General features: G+C 42.8%; 1 protein-coding gene and 1 long non-coding RNA gene across 7 annotated transcripts in view; one reads left to right on the forward strand and one right to left on the reverse strand.

The window, feature by feature from the left end:
• Positions 1 to 21,118, forward strand: part of LOC109028903 (uncharacterized) — a 49,741-nt gene that overhangs the window by 23,045 nt on the left and 5,578 nt on the right. The gene's annotated exons all lie outside the window — the stretch shown is intronic.
• The window catches only part of SBF2 (SET binding factor 2), a 531,976-nt gene that overhangs the window by 2,885 nt on the left and 507,973 nt on the right, over positions 1 to 21,118 (reverse strand). For all 6 annotated transcript variants that reach the window (XM_063710649.1, XM_063710648.1, XM_063710650.1 and 3 more), the window contains 6 exons: positions 14,175 to 14,301; positions 8,917 to 9,044; positions 7,482 to 7,715; positions 5,971 to 6,075; positions 3,432 to 3,625; positions 2,664 to 2,751 (listed from right to left, as the gene is read on the reverse strand). In XM_063710649.1, the coding sequence (XP_063566719.1) occupies positions 2,664 to 2,751; positions 3,432 to 3,625; positions 5,971 to 6,075; positions 7,482 to 7,715; positions 8,917 to 9,044; positions 14,175 to 14,301 (876 nt within the window). The remainder of the gene's footprint in view (positions 1 to 2,663; positions 2,752 to 3,431; positions 3,626 to 5,970; positions 6,076 to 7,481; positions 7,716 to 8,916; positions 9,045 to 14,174; positions 14,302 to 21,118) is intronic.

The following is a 21,118-nucleotide window of genomic DNA, read 5'->3' on the forward strand; positions in this document are numbered from 1 at the left end:
ATGGCATGGCTTTTCAAACTGCATTTGAATACCTTCCTCTGTACCTTGGTTATATATGCTGAACTATGCCTCGAAGAATACACAAAAAATTAATAATACTTGTTGCTTCTAGGAAGAACTAGGTGGCTTGGAGAAAGCATTGGGGGAAAGACTTATGTACTGTTTGAAAATCAAACAAATAAATGTATTACATCTTAAAAAATAGAATCAAGGCTGGGCATGGTGGTTTATGCCTGTAATCCCAGCACTTTTTGGGAGGCGAAGGTGGACGGATCACTTAAGCCCAGGAGTTCGAGACCAGCCTGGGCAACATGGTGAAACCCCATCTCTACAAAAACATACAACAATCAGCCAATCATGGTGGTGCATGCCCGCAGTTCCAGCTACCCAGGAGGCTGAGGTGGGAGGATTGCTTGAGCCTGTGAGGTCGAGCTGCAGTGAGCTGAGATCCTGCCACTGCACTCCAGCCTGAGTAAGACCCTGTCTCAAAAAATAAAAAATAAAAAAGAAGTCAAGTAACAACTGTAAAAAGTATATGTAACATATAAAAAGAGGGCTAATGTTTATTTAGTAATATACAGAATTCCCAGAAATTGATAAGAAAAAGATAAAGTAGAAAAATGCTCAAAATATCTCAACAGGCGAGTCACAGAGAAATACAAATGATCTGTAAACATCTGAAAAGATGATCAACCTCATTAATCAAAGAAAAATAAATGACAATAAATGAGATTTCACTTTTGGATTGAGAAATATTAAAAATGGCTGATGATATCCAATAAGGTACTAGATCATCTCAAATACTGCCAGTGTGAATATAATTTGTTAGAAATTTTTTGGAGAACAATTTGGCAATATCAGCTAAAATTTAGAATGTTTATGCCTATTGAAACATCTTTCCAGGCCGGGCACGGTGGCTCATGCCTGTAATCCCAACACTTTGGGAGGCTGAGGCGGGTGGATCACTTGAGGTCAGGAGTTTGAGACCAGCCTGACCAATATGGTGAAACTCCGTCTCTACTAAAAATACAAAAATTAGCTGGGCATGGTGGCAGGCACCTGTAATCCCAGCTACTCGGGAGGCTGAGCCAGAGAATGGCGAGAACCCAGGAGGTGGAGCTTGCAGTGAGCTGAGATTGCACCACTGCACTCCAGCCTGGGTGACAAAGCGAGACTCTGTCTCAAAAGAAAAAAAAAAAAGAAAAAAGGAAAAAAGTCAAAGAGACTGCTAGGGAATAAGCCTTATTGGGCCATAATCTGTGGATTTCACTCTCTAGTATACATGGCAAGAAAGTGGTGCTTCTGATACCGTGGCTCTGACCTGAGACTTTTCTCTGTCTCTCCTCTCAGGCATGGTATGAGCAGGGCTAAGTGGAAAAAACTGTATCTTTCATGTTAAAGAAGTCCAGAAGACTGGTAAGAATGCAAGTGTAATTTGATGTAATTGTAAATTATAGAAAAATTATGACATTCTCCTATGTTATATTTACAAGCTTAATGGAACTTTTTTACACAGTGTAGGCTCTATGATTTCAGAGTATAGCTCCCTAACAGGGCTTCCATTTGTATATTTGAACATAAATTATCTATCTCTATTGTCCCACAAAGACTCTGTAATCGTTATGAAACTCCTTGAGCAGAGGAAAAGCTGGACTCCAAATACAGTCTTCATTTGGAAGGAGTCTTCTAGATGCAGGTCCAACCAAAGCACTGTACAGGAGTAACAGTTCAGGTTTTTCCTAACAGACTCCATTTTATAGATAAATGCATTGAGAATCAAAATGTGTAAGCCTCAGCCTCAAGGCTGAGTGGTCAGTCCCAAGGTGGAGTTAAGGCCTGCAGTCAGAACACAGGAGACCATGCAGCTCTCAGTAATGCAGGGTGCAGAGTTGATGGAGGTTTGGGTAGGAACTGCTCTCCCTTGAAATCACTGGAGTAAAGACTATGATGCTAAGGATTGCAGAGGCTGCTACAGGAATAGCTAAGAACCTAACAGTAGTCAAAAGATTTCTTGACATAGCCAGCAAGGTCCAGTCTAGTACTTGCCCACGGTGAATTCCAAGTTTGGGTGGGCACATCCCCTTCTGCCGCTTTTGGGGCCCCTTTACTCCCCTGTTGCTGCCATCTTTGAAGGGTAACAGTGCCTCCTTTAGTAACCAGTACAGCAGTGGGCACAGAGGTGGTGTTCGATAAATGTTTGTAGAATAAATTAATGCCCTCCGTTTTGAATGGATGCTTTCTGCTGCGAGGACGAAGGTAACTTGTATTCTGGGGAGTGTTCACAGGCACAGGCTTATATGTGCATGTGGTATGTATGCAACAGGCTGAAAACCTCAGGAATCCCCTCACCTGGGTGTTAAGATCAGGCAGCAAGAGATATTTGAGCATTAAAAAAAGAGTTCTATTGCTCTATGCTCTGGGCTCAATTGTTGCTGCCTCTGCCTGCATGTACCAGGCCGAGCTACTTGGGAAACTCCCTCAGAAGGCTATTGCCCTTACTCAGGGACATCTGGGGCCCTTGAGGAGCCTCCAGACTACATATGAGAGGCACTAAAAAAGCAGTCTGTACATGAGGAATCTGTCTGTCTGCTAGAGCCACATAATAGCCAGGGACTGGGACTAGCCTAGACAGAAGTAATTTCTTTTGGCTTTAAGAGTATTACCTGATGTTTTGTTACATCCAAAACAAACCAACGGGGCTTCCAACCTTTCAGCAAAGCCCCTCTTTTATAAAGCGTTCCCTCAAAGGACCTAGAAGAAATGATGACAGGAGAGTTAATTTTGATTTACACTTACAAAATGCTGTAAAGGGGAGGGGATGTCTGTTGTTTTTGTCAAGTCTCTATTTCCCCTAGATGATTCAAAAATGGCCAATAAGAGTTCTCCTTGGATTTTTTCTGCTAGACCTCTGGGGAAAGACTGCTGCTTTCTGCTGGGATTACCACATCTGTGAGGCTTGGAATGATCAGTAGCCATCCTTTGTGCCATGTTGGGACTGACATAACACAGAGAGAGGGCAAAGCAGAGCCGGGAAGTGGATAGAAGATACTGTGTGAGAAGCTAGCATACCCTTGGCTGTCCTAGCTTATGTGAGTAAATTCCTTTTTGCTTCAGCTAGCATAAGCTGGATTTCTGATGTCTGCCACTGACAAAGTGCTGGCTAACACATATTCCCTCAAACGTTCTGGCAGACAGGAGATAAGAGCCATCAGGACTCAACTACAAATAACTACAACCTCTTTGCATTATTTTTAGTTGTAATTTTTGTTTTTTGTCTTTTCAAATCTGAAACATTACAAAAATTAAAGCAAATCCATTTCAAGTTTATAAAAGGCTGTACTGCACAGGCCTAGCTTATTGAGGGACCTGTGGTTTAGCCTCAGGTGCTGTGGGGAAGTCTTCAGCACAGCGAGCAGGGTTCAGCATGTCACCTGTTTTCATCATTCTTGGATGTATACTGGCTATAGAGCGTGGCTGCTCTTCGCTCCACTCCATTGGATGGGGAGATGCTGGAATTCTGTTCCTCCCCCATGCTGCTGTCTGGGAGATGTAGCAGAGACCTCTTCTGATAGGAAGGTAGGTTGGTAGACACAATTCCTGGGGATCTCGACAGGTGTCTTTGGGACTGAAAAAGACAGGACAGGAGCTAGGAAACCTTTACAGACACTTAAACTACTGACTGGAAAATTTCATTTACAAATATTTATCTCAAGGGAAAAACTGGACTAATAAGCAACAATAATGTACAAAGGTATCAATCTCAGTTATCGTGGTAAAAAACTGGAAACAAGCTACACGTCCATTATTAGGGACATTAAACAAATTATGGCATTTCCACACAGTGGAATTCTAGACAGCCATTAAAAAATGATGCTGCTATGGCCAGGCATGGTGGCTCATGCATGTAATCCCAGCACTTTGGGAGGCCGAGGTGAGTGGATCACGGATCACTTGAGTCCAGGAGTTCGAGACCAGCCTGGGCAACATGGCGAAGCCCCATTTCTACAAAAAATATTTTAAAAATGAGCCGGGTGTGGTGGTGTGTGCCTGTAGTCCCAGCTACTTGGGATGATCACCAGAACCCTGGAGGTTGAGGCTGCAGTGAGCCATGATCACGCCACTGCACTCCAGCCTAGGTGACAGAGTGAGACACTATCTCAAAAAAAATCAGAGTGAGACACTATCTCAAAAAAAATAAAGATGATGATGGTTTTTTTTTGAGACAGGGTCTCACTCTATCGCCCAGGCTGGAGTACAGTGGCATGATCTCGGCTTACTGCAACCTCTGCCTGCTGGGTTCAAGTGATTCTCCTGACTCAGCCTCCCAAGTAGCTGGGATTACAGGCACACACCACCATGCCTGGCTAATTTTTTGTATTTTTAGTAGAGACAGAGTTTCACCATGCTGGCCAGGCTGGTCTCGAACTCCTGACTTCATGCCTGCCTCGGCCTCCCAAAGTGCTGGGATTACAGGCATGAGCCACTGCGCCTGGCAGACACTGGTTTATACACAGTGACAGTTGGAAGGACATGTATGCCAACGTGGAGTGAAAAAGCAGGTTTAAAATACTATGTCTAGAAAATCTCTTTTATATGTGAATTTATAAGGGTAAAACAAGTTTGATAGCATAGTGGTTTACTTCTAGGTTATAAATTATGGGTGATTCTCATCTTTTATAACAACTTTCTGTGTGTTCTTTCAAAAAAATGAACATTATTACTTTCATTATCAGAAAAAATCAATAAACTTTTTTCTAACAAAAAAGCATTAAGGCATCACCCACCTGTTGTCTGTCTGATAACAGCTCCTGAATTGCTATTTGAGGGTAAGAGATAGAGCCCCAGATGTTCTTTTTTTACCACAAAGGTTTTCTTCTACCCTCCATTCTTCTTGACCTTTCTGTAACATCTGACCTGCTGGCCTCTTCTTCCTGAACTGTTCTTCAGAACACTCATCTGTCCTAATTTCCCTTCTGTTGCATTTGGAGCCAGTCTGACGTGGGTTCAATTGGTGGCTCTACCAGTTGCCGCTGTATGCTCTCTGTGCCTGTTCCTTGTGTAGGAAAGGGAACGCCATTCCCTCACAGTGGATTAAATAGGATACGAAGGTGTGTACTGTACTAAGCACAGACCCTTCCACATATTATGTGCTTGATAAATGTTTCTTAAATCAGAAATAGGAAATGGGGTATGAGAAGCAGAAAACAGAGTATTTGGTTTTAAAATATATATATATACATTTTTTTGAGACGGAGTCTTGTTCTGTCACGAGGCTGGAGTGTGGTGGCAGGATCTCGGCTCACTCACTGCAACCTCCGCCTCCTGAGTTCAAGAGATTCTCCTGCCTCAGCCTCCTGAGTAGCTGGGATTACAGGCATGCGCCACCACACCCAGCTAATTTTTCTATTTTTAGTAGAGACGGGGTTTCACCATGTTGGCCAGGATGGTCTCGATCTCTTGACCTCGTGATCCGCCCACCTCGGCCTCCCCAAAGTGCTGGGATTATAGGCGGGAGCCACCGCACCCGGCCGTTAAAATATTTTTATGATAAATGTTTCTTAAGTCAGAAACAGAAAAGGGACTGTGAACAACACAGGGTAGCATATTTTGTTGTTTTAAAATACTTTCTGTGGAGCAAACATGGTCTTGGCATTCCCCTCCTGCCTTATGTGGTAGAAGATCAGCTGAAACCACAGGGGCACTGAGACAGAAAAGAACCCAATAATTTTCCTTGGATTCGGGGTGCTGAGACATAAGTATTATGTCACTGTGGTGAAGTGAGACACTCAGGAAGTATTCAGTCATTTGGAACTTTCTGCCCTGGACCTCCAGGACATGACCCCTCCCCTTTCCACCCTTCCTTCTGGCCATAAACCCAGCTGCGTCTTGTCACCTGTGGCAGCAGGCTCCACCTGACTTAGCACCCTCAGAAAGCTCAGAAGTAGCTCTCAAGGGGCATTGCCAACTCACGCGATCTGTTCTTGGTTCTTCTTTAAGGTCCACGGTTACCCTTTCCCACAGCTGCTGCCACTTCTCAGGGGCTTGGTTCAATTTGTGCTCCAATTTTTCAATTTCCTGCAAAGAAATTAAAAGTTTTCTGATCAGTATTTCATAGAAATCAGGATGGGCCCCAAAGCCACATTGCTTCTGTACTAGGCCCAGATGAGCAGCATGGCCAGAGGGCAGTTGAGGAAAGTGGTGGACATGGGCCTGTGAGGTCTCCCAGCCAGGAATAGTGGTGAGAGCTCTAGTTGGTGTGCCGTACTGTGGCAAAGATGGTTTATTAGGACCTATAACTAGGCCTTTTTGTACAGGATAGCTTACATACTAGGATGTGAAATATGTATCTCAGACATCTGCACCCTTGGGCAGCCCATGGGAAATCTGATAGCCAAAGCAAGAGGTCAAGCACTGGCCCGTGGCCCAGCCCTAATAGCTGAGGTAGATGAGAAGCCAGTCCTTGACAGGAGGAACCCCTCAACTCTGATGATTCAAACCAGATGTGGAAAGAATGAACCAAGAAATGCCCAAGGAAACAGATATACCTTCTGACAGGGAAGCTGGAAATCAGGGCAGCTGCCTCTGTGACTGTATGACCACTGAAGCATACTCTTCCTGGTCAGGAAGCCAGATGGGGAAGACTCTTTAGGAACTGTCTGGCCCATATCAGGGCTCAAAGCTATTCCTCAGGCTGGCTACTGCCAGGAGGGGTTGGTTCCGGAACATTCCTTGCAGAAGATGGTTGGGAGCACTCCCATCAGGCCACTGACTACCCACACTTCTGACCAGAGGAAGTAAAGCACCCACAAAAGCCACAGCCAAGGCCTGACTAAGGCTGCTCGGGCAACTAAAACAGCTGGGAAGCTGCCGGAAGGAGTAAATTGCTCCATTTGCTTGATTGCTTTCTTGTAACGCTGGAAAATCACTTTTTTTTTTTTTTTTTTTTTTTTTTTTTTTTACTGAGACGGAGTCTTGCTCTGTCACCCAGGCTGGAGTGCAGTGGCACGATCTCTGCTCACTGCAAGCTCCGCCTCGCAGGTTCATGCCATTCTCCTGCCTCAGCCTCCCGAGTAGCTGGGACTACAGGCACCCGCCACCACGCCCGGCTAATTTTTTTTTTTTTTTTTTTTTTTTTGTATTTCTTAGTAGAGACGGGGTTTTACTGTGTTAACCAGGATGGTCTCGATCTCCTGACCTTGTGATCTGCCCGCCTCGGCCTCCCAAACTGCTGGGATTACAGGCATGAGCCATCGCGCCACGCTGGAAAATCACTTTTATTGAGACTCTTTTCCAGTAGTGAAGCCTGGTCCCCCACTGATGATGGGGAGCAAATCTGGTTTCTTCATAACCATAACCCTAGCTACCATAACCCTAGCTCAGAGTAAGGAGAGCCATATTCAGAAGTTACTTAGCCTGGTTCCTTTGCCCTCATGCCTCCAGGGCCCCTGGTGCCCCTAGGTGTGTGTCTACAGTTGACTTACACTGAAAAGGCTGGTGAGAGCATCGGGCTGAGTACAGCTGACATCATCATAGCATGGCCACACTGTTCTCCTCTGGCTCCGTGGCCCAGCTTCTCCAGCCAGGTCAGAGTCTTCGGAGGGGAAGTGCTTGGGGGTTAGCATCATCCAGTCATAGGAAGGGCCTGTGGACAGGGTCTCTTCTATGTAGTAATCCCACTTCTTGAGGCTGGAGACATTTACATTGGGCTTTAGAGCCTGTTAAAGAAAACAGAAATATAGTTTCATCTTGACCCCAAAGCACCCCAAGCTCACTGTCAGGCAAACCCCTAACATTTATAGAGTCCAGGGGAGGAAGAGTATGAATGGAGTTCAAATACCATATGTCTAAATATTTAAAAGTCATACATCAAGATAAATTATTAAATAAAACATTCTCCAATCCTCCCTCCTACATTGAGAAATGTAACTTCCTAATGACCTAGAAGGTCAAGTTCAATAGAGAATTCTTGGATTCCTCAGAATTTTATACTAACAAGTGACAGCACTGGAGGAGCTGGCCCCAGCCCCCTGTCCTTGGCCTCTCTTCTCCACCCACCCCATCTTACATTCTAAGGCTCTTAACATGAATGATTATGTATACCCCAGCCCACAAAGTCAAACTCTGTCCACTCTGTCAAACCTGCTACTTTTTGCCATTCTTTGGGCCTTGGGGTCCATGCACTGACTTAGGAGACTGACTTGGAGAAGTAGCCTGGTGAGCAGCCTGAATTTGGGCAAAGAATTCTGAAGTACCCAGACAGAGTATGGTTTAGATGAAGGAGGGGCATCTAAGCATGTACCTTTGGTTTCTTGTACTGCTCACCTCCATGAGGAGGATGCAGCTGGAGGAAGGCCAGACTAGGGTTCTATGATTGGGGCCCAGGGGAGGGGCCTCTCTTGGCCCTAAGTAATGGTGGAACTGCTTATCAGACCAGTCTGTTCCATTCCAGGGCGTGTGTTATGTAGATGTGCATGGTGGGGCAGTTGCCCCGAGATATGTTATCCTTCTTGGGCTTGGCTCCGAATATCTCTGCTTCCTACAGGGGTCCATGGCTTTGGTACAGATGAACTTAAACCTTTTCTAAAGTATTTTAAGGTTTTTTAGCTTAGACCACCTGTTGATATTTCAAATTTTGTTAGTTCTTTCTTTCTGGGGAAAGGTGCCTTGCTTTGATTCTCTGCAAGTTTTCCCTTCTAGGTTTTGAGAGCCAGCTCCTAATTTTTGTGGCAAGAATTTAGGGAACAGTCTCCATTTGTGTCACAACCCAAACCTATAGTGTCTCAAACTTTGAAATAGCTTTTTGGTATGAAACCTAGTCCAATGTTTATAAAAAGCTTAAACTGCTTATATATGTTAAAACTAAGGAAAACCTTAACACAAAATTTCAGAAAATGAAACATAAATGATTTACTCTACCTCTATTTCCAATGGTGAATATAAATAATTAAAGAAAATGGGACTCCTCTTGTGCATTCTGTCAATACATTCCCAAATACAGACTCCCTTTTTGGCATGCTTTTCTCCTTTATCATCAAATAAAGTTCCTGTAAATTAAAAAAATCCAACAAAACAAAATTAAATAAATTCACACTTTGCCAAAAGACGTATGATGAATGCAGCAGATAAAAAAGTGGAATATTTTTTATGGCTTTAAAAACAGCAACATTTGTGTGAAAACCTTAGAAAATAACTGCAAAGCTAAAGACCGGAATGAATTTCATCGCTACAGGGAAACAGATCCAGATGGAGGAAACATCTGATAAAGTTTGCCTAAGCAGCCAGCAGTCTATCAATCATGACTCTTCCAACCCTCATCCTGCATCTATATCTAGATTCAAAGAAGTCCATGCAGGAGGCAGTCTACACTTTTCAAGAGAAAATGGAAGGACTTCAGAGTTGATTTGATGAAGCTCAGTAAAAAACATAATTTTATGTTTCTCTTTTAAGTTGTTGGCTGTTTGTTTATTATGAAGCCATTTAAAGAGTTTTCTTGTTTAGCAGTGTATATATACTGCAGATCATGGTTACTGAGACTCTAGATGACAGAAGCGTGTAGTCTGTGTCCTTGGGTGACTTAAAAATAAAAGCAGAACTTTTATACCTTTTTCAAAGAGTCAATCTATTACTAACATGAGCCCACTTTGTTTTTCATAGGGAGGAAAATGTGTTGGGGTGAGGCAAAAAGTAGTTCTTTAAAAGGCCATGAAGGGTGTCTCAGCAGTGGTGTCTTGCTTGGAATGAAGTGACATAGTCAAAATCAACATGCATTTTACCAGTTTATCAAAAAAAAAAAAAAAAATGACTCAAGCCCAAGATGGCATGAAATTCTATAATATGTGGGGCCCCTAAGACGAATTAACAGTTTCTTCTCTACCTTTTAACTGCAGGGTCCAGTGCAGTAGTTCTCAACCTTGGACATGCATTTAAAACACCAAGGGCTTTAAAAAATCCCAGTGTCCAGGTCTCACCTCAGACCAATTAAATCGGAATCTCTGGGGATGGCCCGAGATATTAGTTATTTTAAAAGTTCAAGTAACTCCAATGTCCAAAGTTGCAAATGCTCTAGGGGTTGCAGTAAGATTTTGAAAGCCACCTTGTATATTGCTCCATTTGGCGCCTTGAGGCATGGATTAGACTGAAAGGCTGTGTGGTAGTCAGCCCAAGTTGAAATAGGCTCTAGGCACCTTTGTAGACAGAAAGAGAATGAGCTGAAACCAGAAGAGGAGATGCAATACATGGCCCTCTGTTCCTTAGGGCTGTTGTAACATCTTGTAATTGGAACCAAGTCCAATGGACTTTTCTTACAGTATCCATATGGCTGGCTTAGGGCAACATGTACACATATAAGGAACATCTTAAAAACAGTCCAAATCAGACAGCTAGTACCAAATCCTATCAAATTATAACCCTATAATCCAGTATGTAATAATCAACATATTAAGCTTTTAGGACACAGGAGAATTCATTGTGTTTAAGTTTTTCTGATAAAATCTTAAAAATTATGACTCAGCGTGGTGCGGTGGCTCACGTCTGTAATCCCAGCACTTTGGGAGGCTGACGCGGGCGGATCACTTGAGGTCAGGAGTTCGAGACCAGCCTGCCAACATGGTGAAACCCCATCTCTACTAAAAATACAAAAATCAGCTGGGTGTGGTGGCGGGCACCTGTAATCCCAGCTACTCGGGAGGCTGAGGCAGGAGAATCACTTGAACCCAGGAGGTGGAGGTTGCAGTGAGCTGAGATCGTGCCACTGCACTCCAGCCTGGCGACAGTGTGAGACTCCATCTCAAAAAAAAAAAAAAAATTATGACTGATGAATTCTACCAGCAGTGGTTGAGATTACTTACTCTCCACTTCGTCATTTTGGCAGATAGAGGGTAGTTACCACAGGTGTTCCTACACAAGGTTTCACTGTAGGCTTGATAACGAATGCATCTACCAGAACACAAGAAGGAACAGACTTCAAGTACGCAACCTAGTCTGGACTAGGGACACGAAACTAGGCTTCCTGGATGTTGATTAGGTGGGTGGCCTAACATCCAGAGAGGAGGCTGGGTAGATGATTTCTACTGAGGCTTCGGCAATGACATTCTAGGATTCAAAATGCATGTTTATGTGTTGTTGTTTTTGAGACAGGGTCTCAACCCTGTCACCCAGGCTGGAGTGCAGTGGTGTGATCTCGGCTCACTGCAGCCTTGACCTCCTGGGCTCAAGTGATCCTCCCACCGCAGCCTCCTGAACAGCTGAAACTACAGGAGTGCGCCACCACACCCAGCTAATTTTTGTGTGTGTGTGTGTGTTTTTTTTTGTAGAGATGGGGTTTCGTCATGTTGCCCAGGCTGGTCTTGAACTCCTGGGGCTCAAGCAAGCCGCCTGCCTCAGCCTCTCAAAGTGCTAGGATTATAGGTGTGAGCCATTGCACCCAGCCTGTGTTTACGAGTTTTAAGAGGAAACATGTTTCATAGGATGGAAATGCTTATATTTTCAAATAATCATGATAATCTTTCAATATATACCAAACATATCTTTATCTGCATCATTTTATTTAATCTTTTCAACAGCCCTGTGTGATAGGCAGGGCTGTTTAGTTTTTCAGATGAGAAAACTGAGACTCAGAGATGAAGTAATTAACCCAAAGTTACTGACATTTTCTGATCCTTGATCTACGGCTCTACCCGTGGGACCAGTGGTGGGTCTCAGACTTGGCAGCATAATGGGCTCACCTGGGGAGTTTTTATTTTTTATTCTTTATTTTTGAGACAGGGTCTCACTCTGTCACCCAGGCTGGAGTGCACTGGTGCGATCTCAGCTCACTGCAACCTCTGCCTCATGGGGTCAAGAAGTTCTCGTGCTTCAGCCTCCCAAATAGCTGGGATTACAGGCACATGCCACCACGCCTGGCTAATGTTTGTATTTTTAGTAGAGATGGGGTTTCGCCGTGTTGGCCAGACTGGTCTCGAATTCCTGGCCTCAAGCAATTCACCCACCTTGGCCTCCTCAAAGTGCTGGGATTACAGGCGTGAACCACCGTGCCTGGCCTTACCTGGGGAGTTTTAAAAGCTGTTGATGCCTGGGCCTTACCATCGCAGATTCTGATTTAAGTGGTTGGGGATGTTGCCTGGACCTTGGAAGTTTTAGAAGCTCCCCAGGTGATTCTAATGTTCAGTCAAGTCTGAGAACCACTGCACTAGACTTTGTTGCTTCTCTAATGAAGAGAACCATCATCTGCTATAGGAGAAGCCTTGGTCTTTGGCCACATCTGCATGCTGCTAAGGTAATTTGCTGATCAGCTTAATTCAGCAAAACAAACTGCTTTATTAAAAAACCAAAAACTTAGCCTAGGCAAGATGGCAGAACCCTATGTCTACAAAAAATACAAAAATTATGTGGGCATGGGGGCACATGCCTGTGGTTCCAGCTACTCAGGAGGCTGAGGTGGGAGATCGCTTGAGTCCCAGTGGCAGAGGTTGCAGTGAGCCGAGATCCTGCCACCGCACTCCAGCCGGGGAGACAGAGGAGACCCTGCCTCAAAAACAAAACAAAACAAAACAAAATACCACTCCCCCCCTGCCCGCGAAACAAAAAAACAAACCAAAAAAACCCCAAAAAACACAACTACTCCAAGGAGGCAAATACCTGCGTTTTACTCCCACCAATATTTGTACATGTTGTTCCTTTCAGTGATAAAGCTGAGTGACATGGTGACCCCTGTAGGTACAGGTCAGTCCACTTAAGACCAGGCCTGGCCAGGCGTGGTGGCTCACGCCTGTAATCCCAGCACTTTGGGAGGCAGACTGCTTGAGGCCAGGAGTTCAAGACCAGCCTGGCCAACATGGTGAAATCTTGTCTCTACTGAAAATACAAAAATTAGCCAGGCATGGTGGCACAGGCCTCTAATCCCAGCTACTAGGGAGGCTGAGGCAGGAGAATTGCTTGAACCTGGGAAATAGAGGTTGCAGTGAGCCAAGATCGCACCAATGCACTCCAGCCTTGGAGACAGAGTGATACAGTGAGTGGGACTCCGTCTCAAAAAAAAAAAAAAAAAAAAAAGACCAGGCCTGGGGCAGTTGTAACCAGTTATACTTACTACCTTCCCAACAAGCAGTATGCAGATGCTTAAGAAATTAAGGTTTCTGATTGTGATGTGAAGAATAACAATTCCATGAGTCAACAAAGGTCTGGAAGTATAAACAGGGTGGAAAATGGCCTCACCAGTGCTCTTTCCCTTATCAAAAGTATGCAATATCATACTAGACAATTTCAATAGGATGCCCTGGAAAGCAGTATTTCCTGATTTCAGATTTCAAACTGAGAACATCAGTAAATATTTTCTTGGAATTAAGAGTCCTCTTTATGGTACTGAGTGCATATAATATATTGAACAGAACTGATTTTTGTTTGCTTAACAAAAATGGTCATGTGTTTCCTCTCCCCCATAACGGTTATAAAAGTAAGAATGTAAAATCCCCTTGGGAAATGTTTTTACCGGGGCTGACTTTCAAAATCTACTCATTACAACTATCACTGCTATTAAAAAAATAGTTCATCACTATCATTACTAATGCTAGTGATGTCTAAAATTTATTGAGCGCTTACTATGCGCTAGTGACTGGGCTAAGAGGCTAAGTGACTGTGTGAAGTTTACAACTTTTTCCTCATGTGATCATCATGGCCCTGACAGGTGGGATGGTATTACTGTCCTTGTTTTAAAGATGAGGAAACTGAGGCTCAGAGAGGTACTTAACCCCTCCCCCAAAATACTCAGTTGGTAACTGGCAATGCTGGGATTTTACCCTGGTCTGTTTCGTCTAGAGCACAGAGTCTTAGCTGTATTCAAGCTGCCTCCAAGGGCAGGCACCCTTCCTACCAGAGTGCATCAGGGTTGGAAAAACTATGAGTCAAATGTTTCTTCTCAAACAGTGTGATCACTCTGAGGTATCAAAATAGTAAACATATTTAATTTTAGAAAGATGCTATAGGAATGACCACCTGCTAAGAGCTAACGTGGCACATAATTTCTGAATTTGGCCACTTATCCACTCCTCTACATTCATAGTTCAGAGTTAAACCTTAACTCAGCTTGTCAGTCTTGGGGGTAGTTACATTATTAGAATTTTCATTAAAAACATGCAGAACTAACAAAAAAGATGAAACAAGGGCATACAAACACATACCGTGCTCTAATCTTTCATAGTCTGAATCCAGGAGAAATGTTTTAAAGCGATTAGACACATAGTGGAAAGCCAAGAACTTTAAGTAATAGAGATTGAATTCAAACTCAGTTGGATACTGGTTGTGAACCTGAAACACACAAGGCAAAGAAAAGAGTAAGAATCAAACAGAACAAAAAGTGGATGCCAGGCCACTGAAGGCTTAACTGAAACATGCAGGAGACCATTCAGTCATTCACTCAACAAATACCTGAATCCCTACCATAAGTAGAGATGGGAAGGGAACCAGCTTTTCCGAGCACCTACTGTGTGCCAGACACCAGACGAGGGTTTGTTTTTTTTTTAAATAAACATAATCTCATTTAATCTCTACGGTACAGCAAGAGAGGCATTATTATCTCCACTTTACAAGTGAGAAAGCATAGGATCAGCAAGATTAAGACATTTACCCAATGACATTAAACAGTAGTTAGTGAGCCCAAATTTAACCCTGGCTTATTAGGCTCCAAAGTCTCTACCCCACTCACTACATTACACTGTGCTTGGCAAGTGATAGATATATATTAACATAAGTTATGGTCCTTGCTTTCCAGGCAACTGTGGTGTAATAGTGTGACATACAACAAGAAAAATTGTTCTTACAGAAGTTTGGCAATGAAAAGGATTGAGAAGAGAAGGTGGCTGCTTAAGGGGACAGCAAGAGATGTTTTCTGGTCAAAAGAAATGTGTGTGTGTCTGAAGGCAATCCAGAAGGAGCCAATAGAGAAAACAAATTTTAGAAAAATTTGTTAGCTAATAACTAAGAGAATAAGATCCTGGGAAAGCAAGAATGAATGAGGCTCGGGCCTAGATTTAGGGAACAGCTTTGGAAACAGGGAGGGATGAAAGGTAAGCAAGAGAAAGATAGTTCAAGTGCCAAGGGAAAGGGCAGGAGCTAATGCCTTTTAGCCCTAATTTTTCATCAGTAAATTAGGCAGTGAGGTCATTGGGCACAGGAATAGGAATGAGTGAATGACATGGGAGGCAGAAGGCTGGGCAAAGCTTGGAATGGTCATTGAGCTATAGCATGCTTTAGGCAAACCGTATACAGACTGTGGAGCCATCTTACATTGGCAGAGGGTAGGCTGATGACCCTGTGACACTCCCCAGTCTGCCTCACAATCTCACCTCTATATTGCTCAAACAATCTCTCATGACCAGCTAGAAAATTTTGTTTGGCTGAAGTAAGTTCCAATCATAATTGTACTTGCTCAAAAGCTGGTTCAAATTAACACTAAATTTAGGCAAGCTGTCTAAAAGTCAGCGTTCTCCTCCATGTTTAATTTGGCAATACGGACCTGTACTTAGTCAGCTGGGTCAGCCAAAGTGAGCAGGCATGTGTGTGATATGTTGATTGTCCAGTGGACCAATGGGAATTTAAAGTCGTGATCTGGATATCATTGATTTATCAAAATTTATCATCTGGTTAGGAACCTGGTTTTCTGTGATCATTAAAGGGTTTTCTACATTTTCTTATTGGCTTTTGAATTGAACTAAAATTTTAGCTTGTAAGTAATGTAAAATAAAATGGATTTTAGGAAGATGCATTAAAAAAGAGTTTGACTCCTATGCAGTGGGCCTGCAAACCACGGAACTGCTTCCTTGATGTGAGCCAATGCCTTCCTGTTGCATCAGATCTCCACAGGACAGCAGAGCTTTCCATGGGACATGGCTCTGAATAGCTAGGTAGTGTGCCATACTCCAGGTTTGTAGAACTGTAAGCATTTGTATTAAGTAGAGTTTTCTCATCAGTGAAAATGAAGGGATAAGAAATCATGGGTTTCCTATGATCATGCAATACGAGCAACTAATTATAAAAACTGGCTGGGCGTGGTGGCTCACGCCTGTAATCCCAGCACCTTTGGGAGACCAAGGTGGAAGGATCTCGAGGCCAGGAGTTTGAGACCAACCTGGGCAACATAGTGAGACCTTTTCTCTACAAAAATTAAAACAATTAGCCAGGTGTGGTGGCACGTGCCTGTAGCCCCAGCTACTCAGGAGGCTGAGGAGGAGGATCGCTTGTGTCCAGGAGTTCGAAGCTGCAGTGGAGCCACAATTGTGCCACTGTACTCCAGCCTGGGTGACAGAGTGAGACCCTGTCTCTGAATGAATGAATGAATGAATGAATGAACAAATGATAAAGGCTCAACTTGAGGAGTTTATAATTATAATAAAACAAGCAGATGTGACACATAATTAAGGATCAATCCTTGTTTTGTTAGCCCTCTATGTGTGTCTCAGTAGTCAACCATGTCCCTTAATACAGCAATTCTCATTCAAACGCTTGCCTCTACTGATACTTATGCACAGCAAAGAAGGCCCTGGGTTTGACTCTCTAGTAGGCCTGGTTCTCTGGTCTTCCTGGCTCCTTTCTTAAGCATTGCTCAGACCTCAAGTCTCCCCCTCAACCTGTCCTGTAATGCCATACAGAGCTCTCCAGTCTGAGCTGTTGCTTTGGAATCAACAGCCCCACCCCAAGGAGCCAGTGATGGAGAGGGGGGTTACTCAGATTGTGGGTGCTGGGACAGAAGAAGGGGACAGGGCAACTAAGGATGGAACTTGGTTCCCTACCATCTGAATCCTGGGGAGGAGAAATATGCAGTGTGCTCAGGCAGGGTGAGCTCCAAGGACAACTGCCCCAACAGCCCTTGGGATAAACCTTCAGTAGTCACAGGCCAGCCCCTCACTCACTGTTTCCAAGGGAGGAAGAGTTCTTTCCACTGAACCAGTCTACAATATGTTCTAAAATTTCTTTTAAAAATCTTTATTAAAGCCTCAAGGGCCAGGTGTGGTGGCTCACGCCTGTAATCCCAGCACTTTGGGAGGCCGAGGCGGGTGGATCATGAGGTCAGGAGATCGAGACCATCCTGGTTAACATGGTGAAACCCTGTCTCTACCAAAAATACAAAAACAAAATTAGCTGGGCGTGGTGGCGGGCGCCTGTAGTCCCAGCTACTCTGGAGGCTGAGGCGAGAGAATGGCATGAAACTGGGAGGCGGAGCTTGCAGTGAGCCGAGATCGCGCCACCGCACTCCAGCCTGGGCAACAGAGCAAGACTCCGTCTCAAAAAAAAAAAAAAAATCAAAAAACAAACAAACAAAAAACTGTATTAAAGCCTCAAAATAACATTTCTCTCAATGACTATTCTCCATAGAAACCAGATACCTCATACGTACTTGTATCTTTTCTTGATGATTCTGATATTGAATCTACTCAGGAATACGATTTTGAAGACCCACTTCTGAGGTAACAGGAGAATGGAAATATGATCTTAAGTCGAACTTACAGGCATTTCAGGGAGATCGTGTGCTCAGATTAAAAGTGAAACTTCTTTACAAGTCAAAACATGCTTTCGTAGCCCAGTATATTGGCCTCACCACAAGCCCTCTACAATCATGCTAGAAAGGTTAGACAATTTTCCAAGGCCTCTTGTACCCACTCCACTGGGACTGGAATTGGTGCTTGGAGAAAGCATCAAGGTGTATACGCTTGGGGGCACTATGCATGTGTCCTCCTGTGTGCCACAGGAGCACCTGCAGTCGCTAACTGGGGTTGAAAAACAAACCTCCCCCAAACTGGGGTTAACGATCAGGTCTACTGGAAGTGGAAGAGAAGATGCAGAGCAATTTGTTTTTTACTCTTCAGCAATAAAGTAACAAGCATGTAAACATTTCTTTGGTGGAAAAAGAAAAGTCAGATAGACCTCAAGGCTGGGTTGATTAGTACCTAGATACCACGTTTAGAATCCGACATTAAGAAACATAAGGAATTTTCTGAGATGTCTGTCTTCCATCATGTAAGAAGAAATGATGAGATGGCTGAACTCTTACGGTGCTTAGATTTCTAGGAAGCAAGAAAAATCATACTTTCTCCATTGAGTCCTGCACCCCAGTGACTCAGTTTGTCCAGTTCACTGGCTTCTTTTCCTCTTTGCCAATGGAACTCACCTAGACTCTTGTGATTTTAATTTGCATTTTCTAATGAAGAATGATGTCAACTTTTCATGTGCTTATTTGCATATCTTTGGTGAAATCAGTACAAATGTTTTGCCCATTTCAAAAATAAGTTGTTGGCCGGGCACAGTGGCTCATGCCTATAATTCCAGCACTTTGAGAGGCTGCGGTGGGTGGATCACTTGAGGTCAGGAGTTTGTGACCAGCCTGGCCAATATGGTGAAACACCATTTCTGCTAAAAATACAAAAATTAGCTGGGCGTGGTTGTGCACACTTGTAATCTGAGCTATTAGGGAGGCTGAGGCGAAAGGATTGCTTGAATCTGGGAGGCGGGGTTGCAGTGAGCCAAGATTTTGCCACTGCACTCCAGCCTCAGGGAAGGAGCAAGACTCCATCTCGAAGAAAAAAAAAAGGTTGTTTTCTTATTATTGAATTTTAAGGTTTCTTTATGTGTTCTAGATAAATCCTTCAGCAAATATATGGTTTACAGATATTTTCTCCCACTGTGTGATTTGTCTTTTCATTTGCTTAACAGGGATTTTTTTAAAGTATTTATTTATTTATTTAAATTATTATTATTTTTTTGAGCTGGAGTCTCGCTCTGTTGCCCAGGCTGGAGTGCAGTGGTGCAGTCTCGGCTCACCGCAAGCTCCACCTCCCGGGTTCATGCCATTCTCCTGCCTCAGCCTCCTGAGTAGCTGGGACTACAGGCGCCTGCCACCACGCCCAGCTAATTTTTTTGTATTTTTAGTAGCGAAGGGGTTTCACTGTGTTAGCCAGGATGGTCTCTATCTCCTGACCTCGTGATCTGCCTGTCTCGGCTTCCCAAAGTGCTGGAATTACAGGCGTGAGCCACCGCGCCTGGCCAGAAAAAAGTATTTATTATGTTTTTTAGAGGTGGGGTCTTGCTGTGTTGCCCAGGCTGGTCTTGAACTCCTGGGCTCAAGTGAACCCACCTTGGCCTCCCAAAATGCTGGGATTATAGGCTTGAGCCACCATACCCAGGATCAGCCTTGTAATATTTGTAGAATCTGTAGTGACGTTATCTTTCTCATTTCTAATATTGGTAATTTGTGTCTTTCTTTTTTTTCTCAAGCAGTCTAGCTAGAGGTTTATCAATTTTATTGATATTCTCAAAGAACAGCTTTTGGTTTCATTAGTTTTCTTTATTGTTGGCCACAAGATTTTGGGGACCTAAAGGCAAGTGTGCTTCAAATAAATTTAGCCTTATTATATTATGTAGAATTGGGAATGATAGGTATTTCAGCTAATAAATTAATTCTATGTCAGCATTTCCCTAAGTATGGTGATGAATAGAGTTTTAGGCTTCTCTCAGGTATCATCTGGATATTGTTGTTCAAAATAATTTTGTATTTATTTTGTTGCAGGTTAAAAAGTATACAGACTTAAAAGACTAAACTGCATGAAGCATTTTAGTTTTGTTTTTCCGTTATGGAGTGAAACTTGCCAACTTCATTTATTTATAAGAAGAGAATCTGAAATGGAATTTGGAGAAACATGAATTTATAGGGTCTTTTTTTTGCCCATGTGCCATTAAGTATGTAAAATTTAAAGGCCCATAAAAATAAGCTATGACTCAAATCCCTGGAAAGATCAACATTTTGGAAGTAAAGTTTAATACATTAAAACTGGATTCTGCTTTCAGAATTATAAATATTGAGCTACAAGAGACACTATACATCAACACGTGAAAACCTGGATATGGTTAAACAAACCCTAGAAGAGTGTATAGCTAATATTAATTTTTGTTATTTCACAAATTAAGATTTAACAAACATTGTGTGCTTTGTGTTACATCCTTCCATATTACATGGCCTTAAATATTAAGCTTTGATGCAAAATTGCCTTGTTATAAAACAGATTGGATTATGTTCATTTTTGCCAGTTTGCAGTTGAATAGGAAGCAGACAGATAGCAGAAACTCTTGAATATACCAACAATCCATTAGCTACAGCTATTTTGCCAATATTACTGGATAAATTTTAGAATAACCAACCTGTATGGGGGCAGCTTAGCTGCTCACATATGTGCTCACAAGGAAGGCTCATATCTTCAAAAGGCAAATAGCTTTTCTCTTTGGGGTAGGACCTAGCATAGTGCTGTCATAAGGTAACCATGAAGAGAATCACATAAAGCCAGACCAAAGTGAATCAATTTACAATTTGAATAAACTTTGAAATCACAGTAAAAAATACTGAAAAAGTTCTAAGATGCCCTCAAAGATTTACTCTAATGCCGAAATAAAGAGGATGCTTTCTTCACGTTTTCATTCATACTATTCATGTTTTCTCCTGATATTATATTTTAAAAAGAAAGTTTACATAAAAATTTAATCTTTGTATATTGGATTTTTTTTAATTTGGCTCAACTATTTTAAGAAAAGGAAGTCCTGTAATGATATCATTTGAGTTAAGCCAATTTCTTTTAGAAGCAAAAAATCTGCCAGATGTTGCTATTATGAAACAGTGAGCTAGCATTTATAATTCATTTGACACCTGGATATACTGGCGTAAACAATGGCTTTTTATATGATGAGGCAGTTCTAATTTAAGTTCAGTGCTTCATCTGTTTTCTTGTAACTTTATTAGTACTAATGGACAAGCCTAGGCATATGTCCATGGACTGCCTTTTGGCATTCAATGTTAGAAATGGTTAATAAGCAGGGAACACATTCCATCTGGGAAAGCTTCACTTGCTGCTGTGTAATTTTGAACCTATTTTTTTGATGTTTCTGGGCCTAGTTCTGTTGTGTGTCCCTGAGAGACTGAGGGCAGCACTAATTCGAATTATCTGGTAAAAGCCAGAGTCATGTAAAGCACTAGTGTTCACTTGAAAGGCATTCAAAGAAGGCATTTTCTAATGCCTAAAACCAGTATGTCGAAGATGATGAAACACTACCTTATAATTAAGTCAGCAAGAGTCAGAAAAACTAT

Source organism: Gorilla gorilla, chromosome 9 (genome assembly GCF_029281585.2).
Source record: "Gorilla gorilla gorilla isolate KB3781 chromosome 9, NHGRI_mGorGor1-v2.1_pri, whole genome shotgun sequence".
NCBI lineage: Eukaryota > Metazoa > Chordata > Mammalia > Primates > Hominidae > Gorilla > Gorilla gorilla.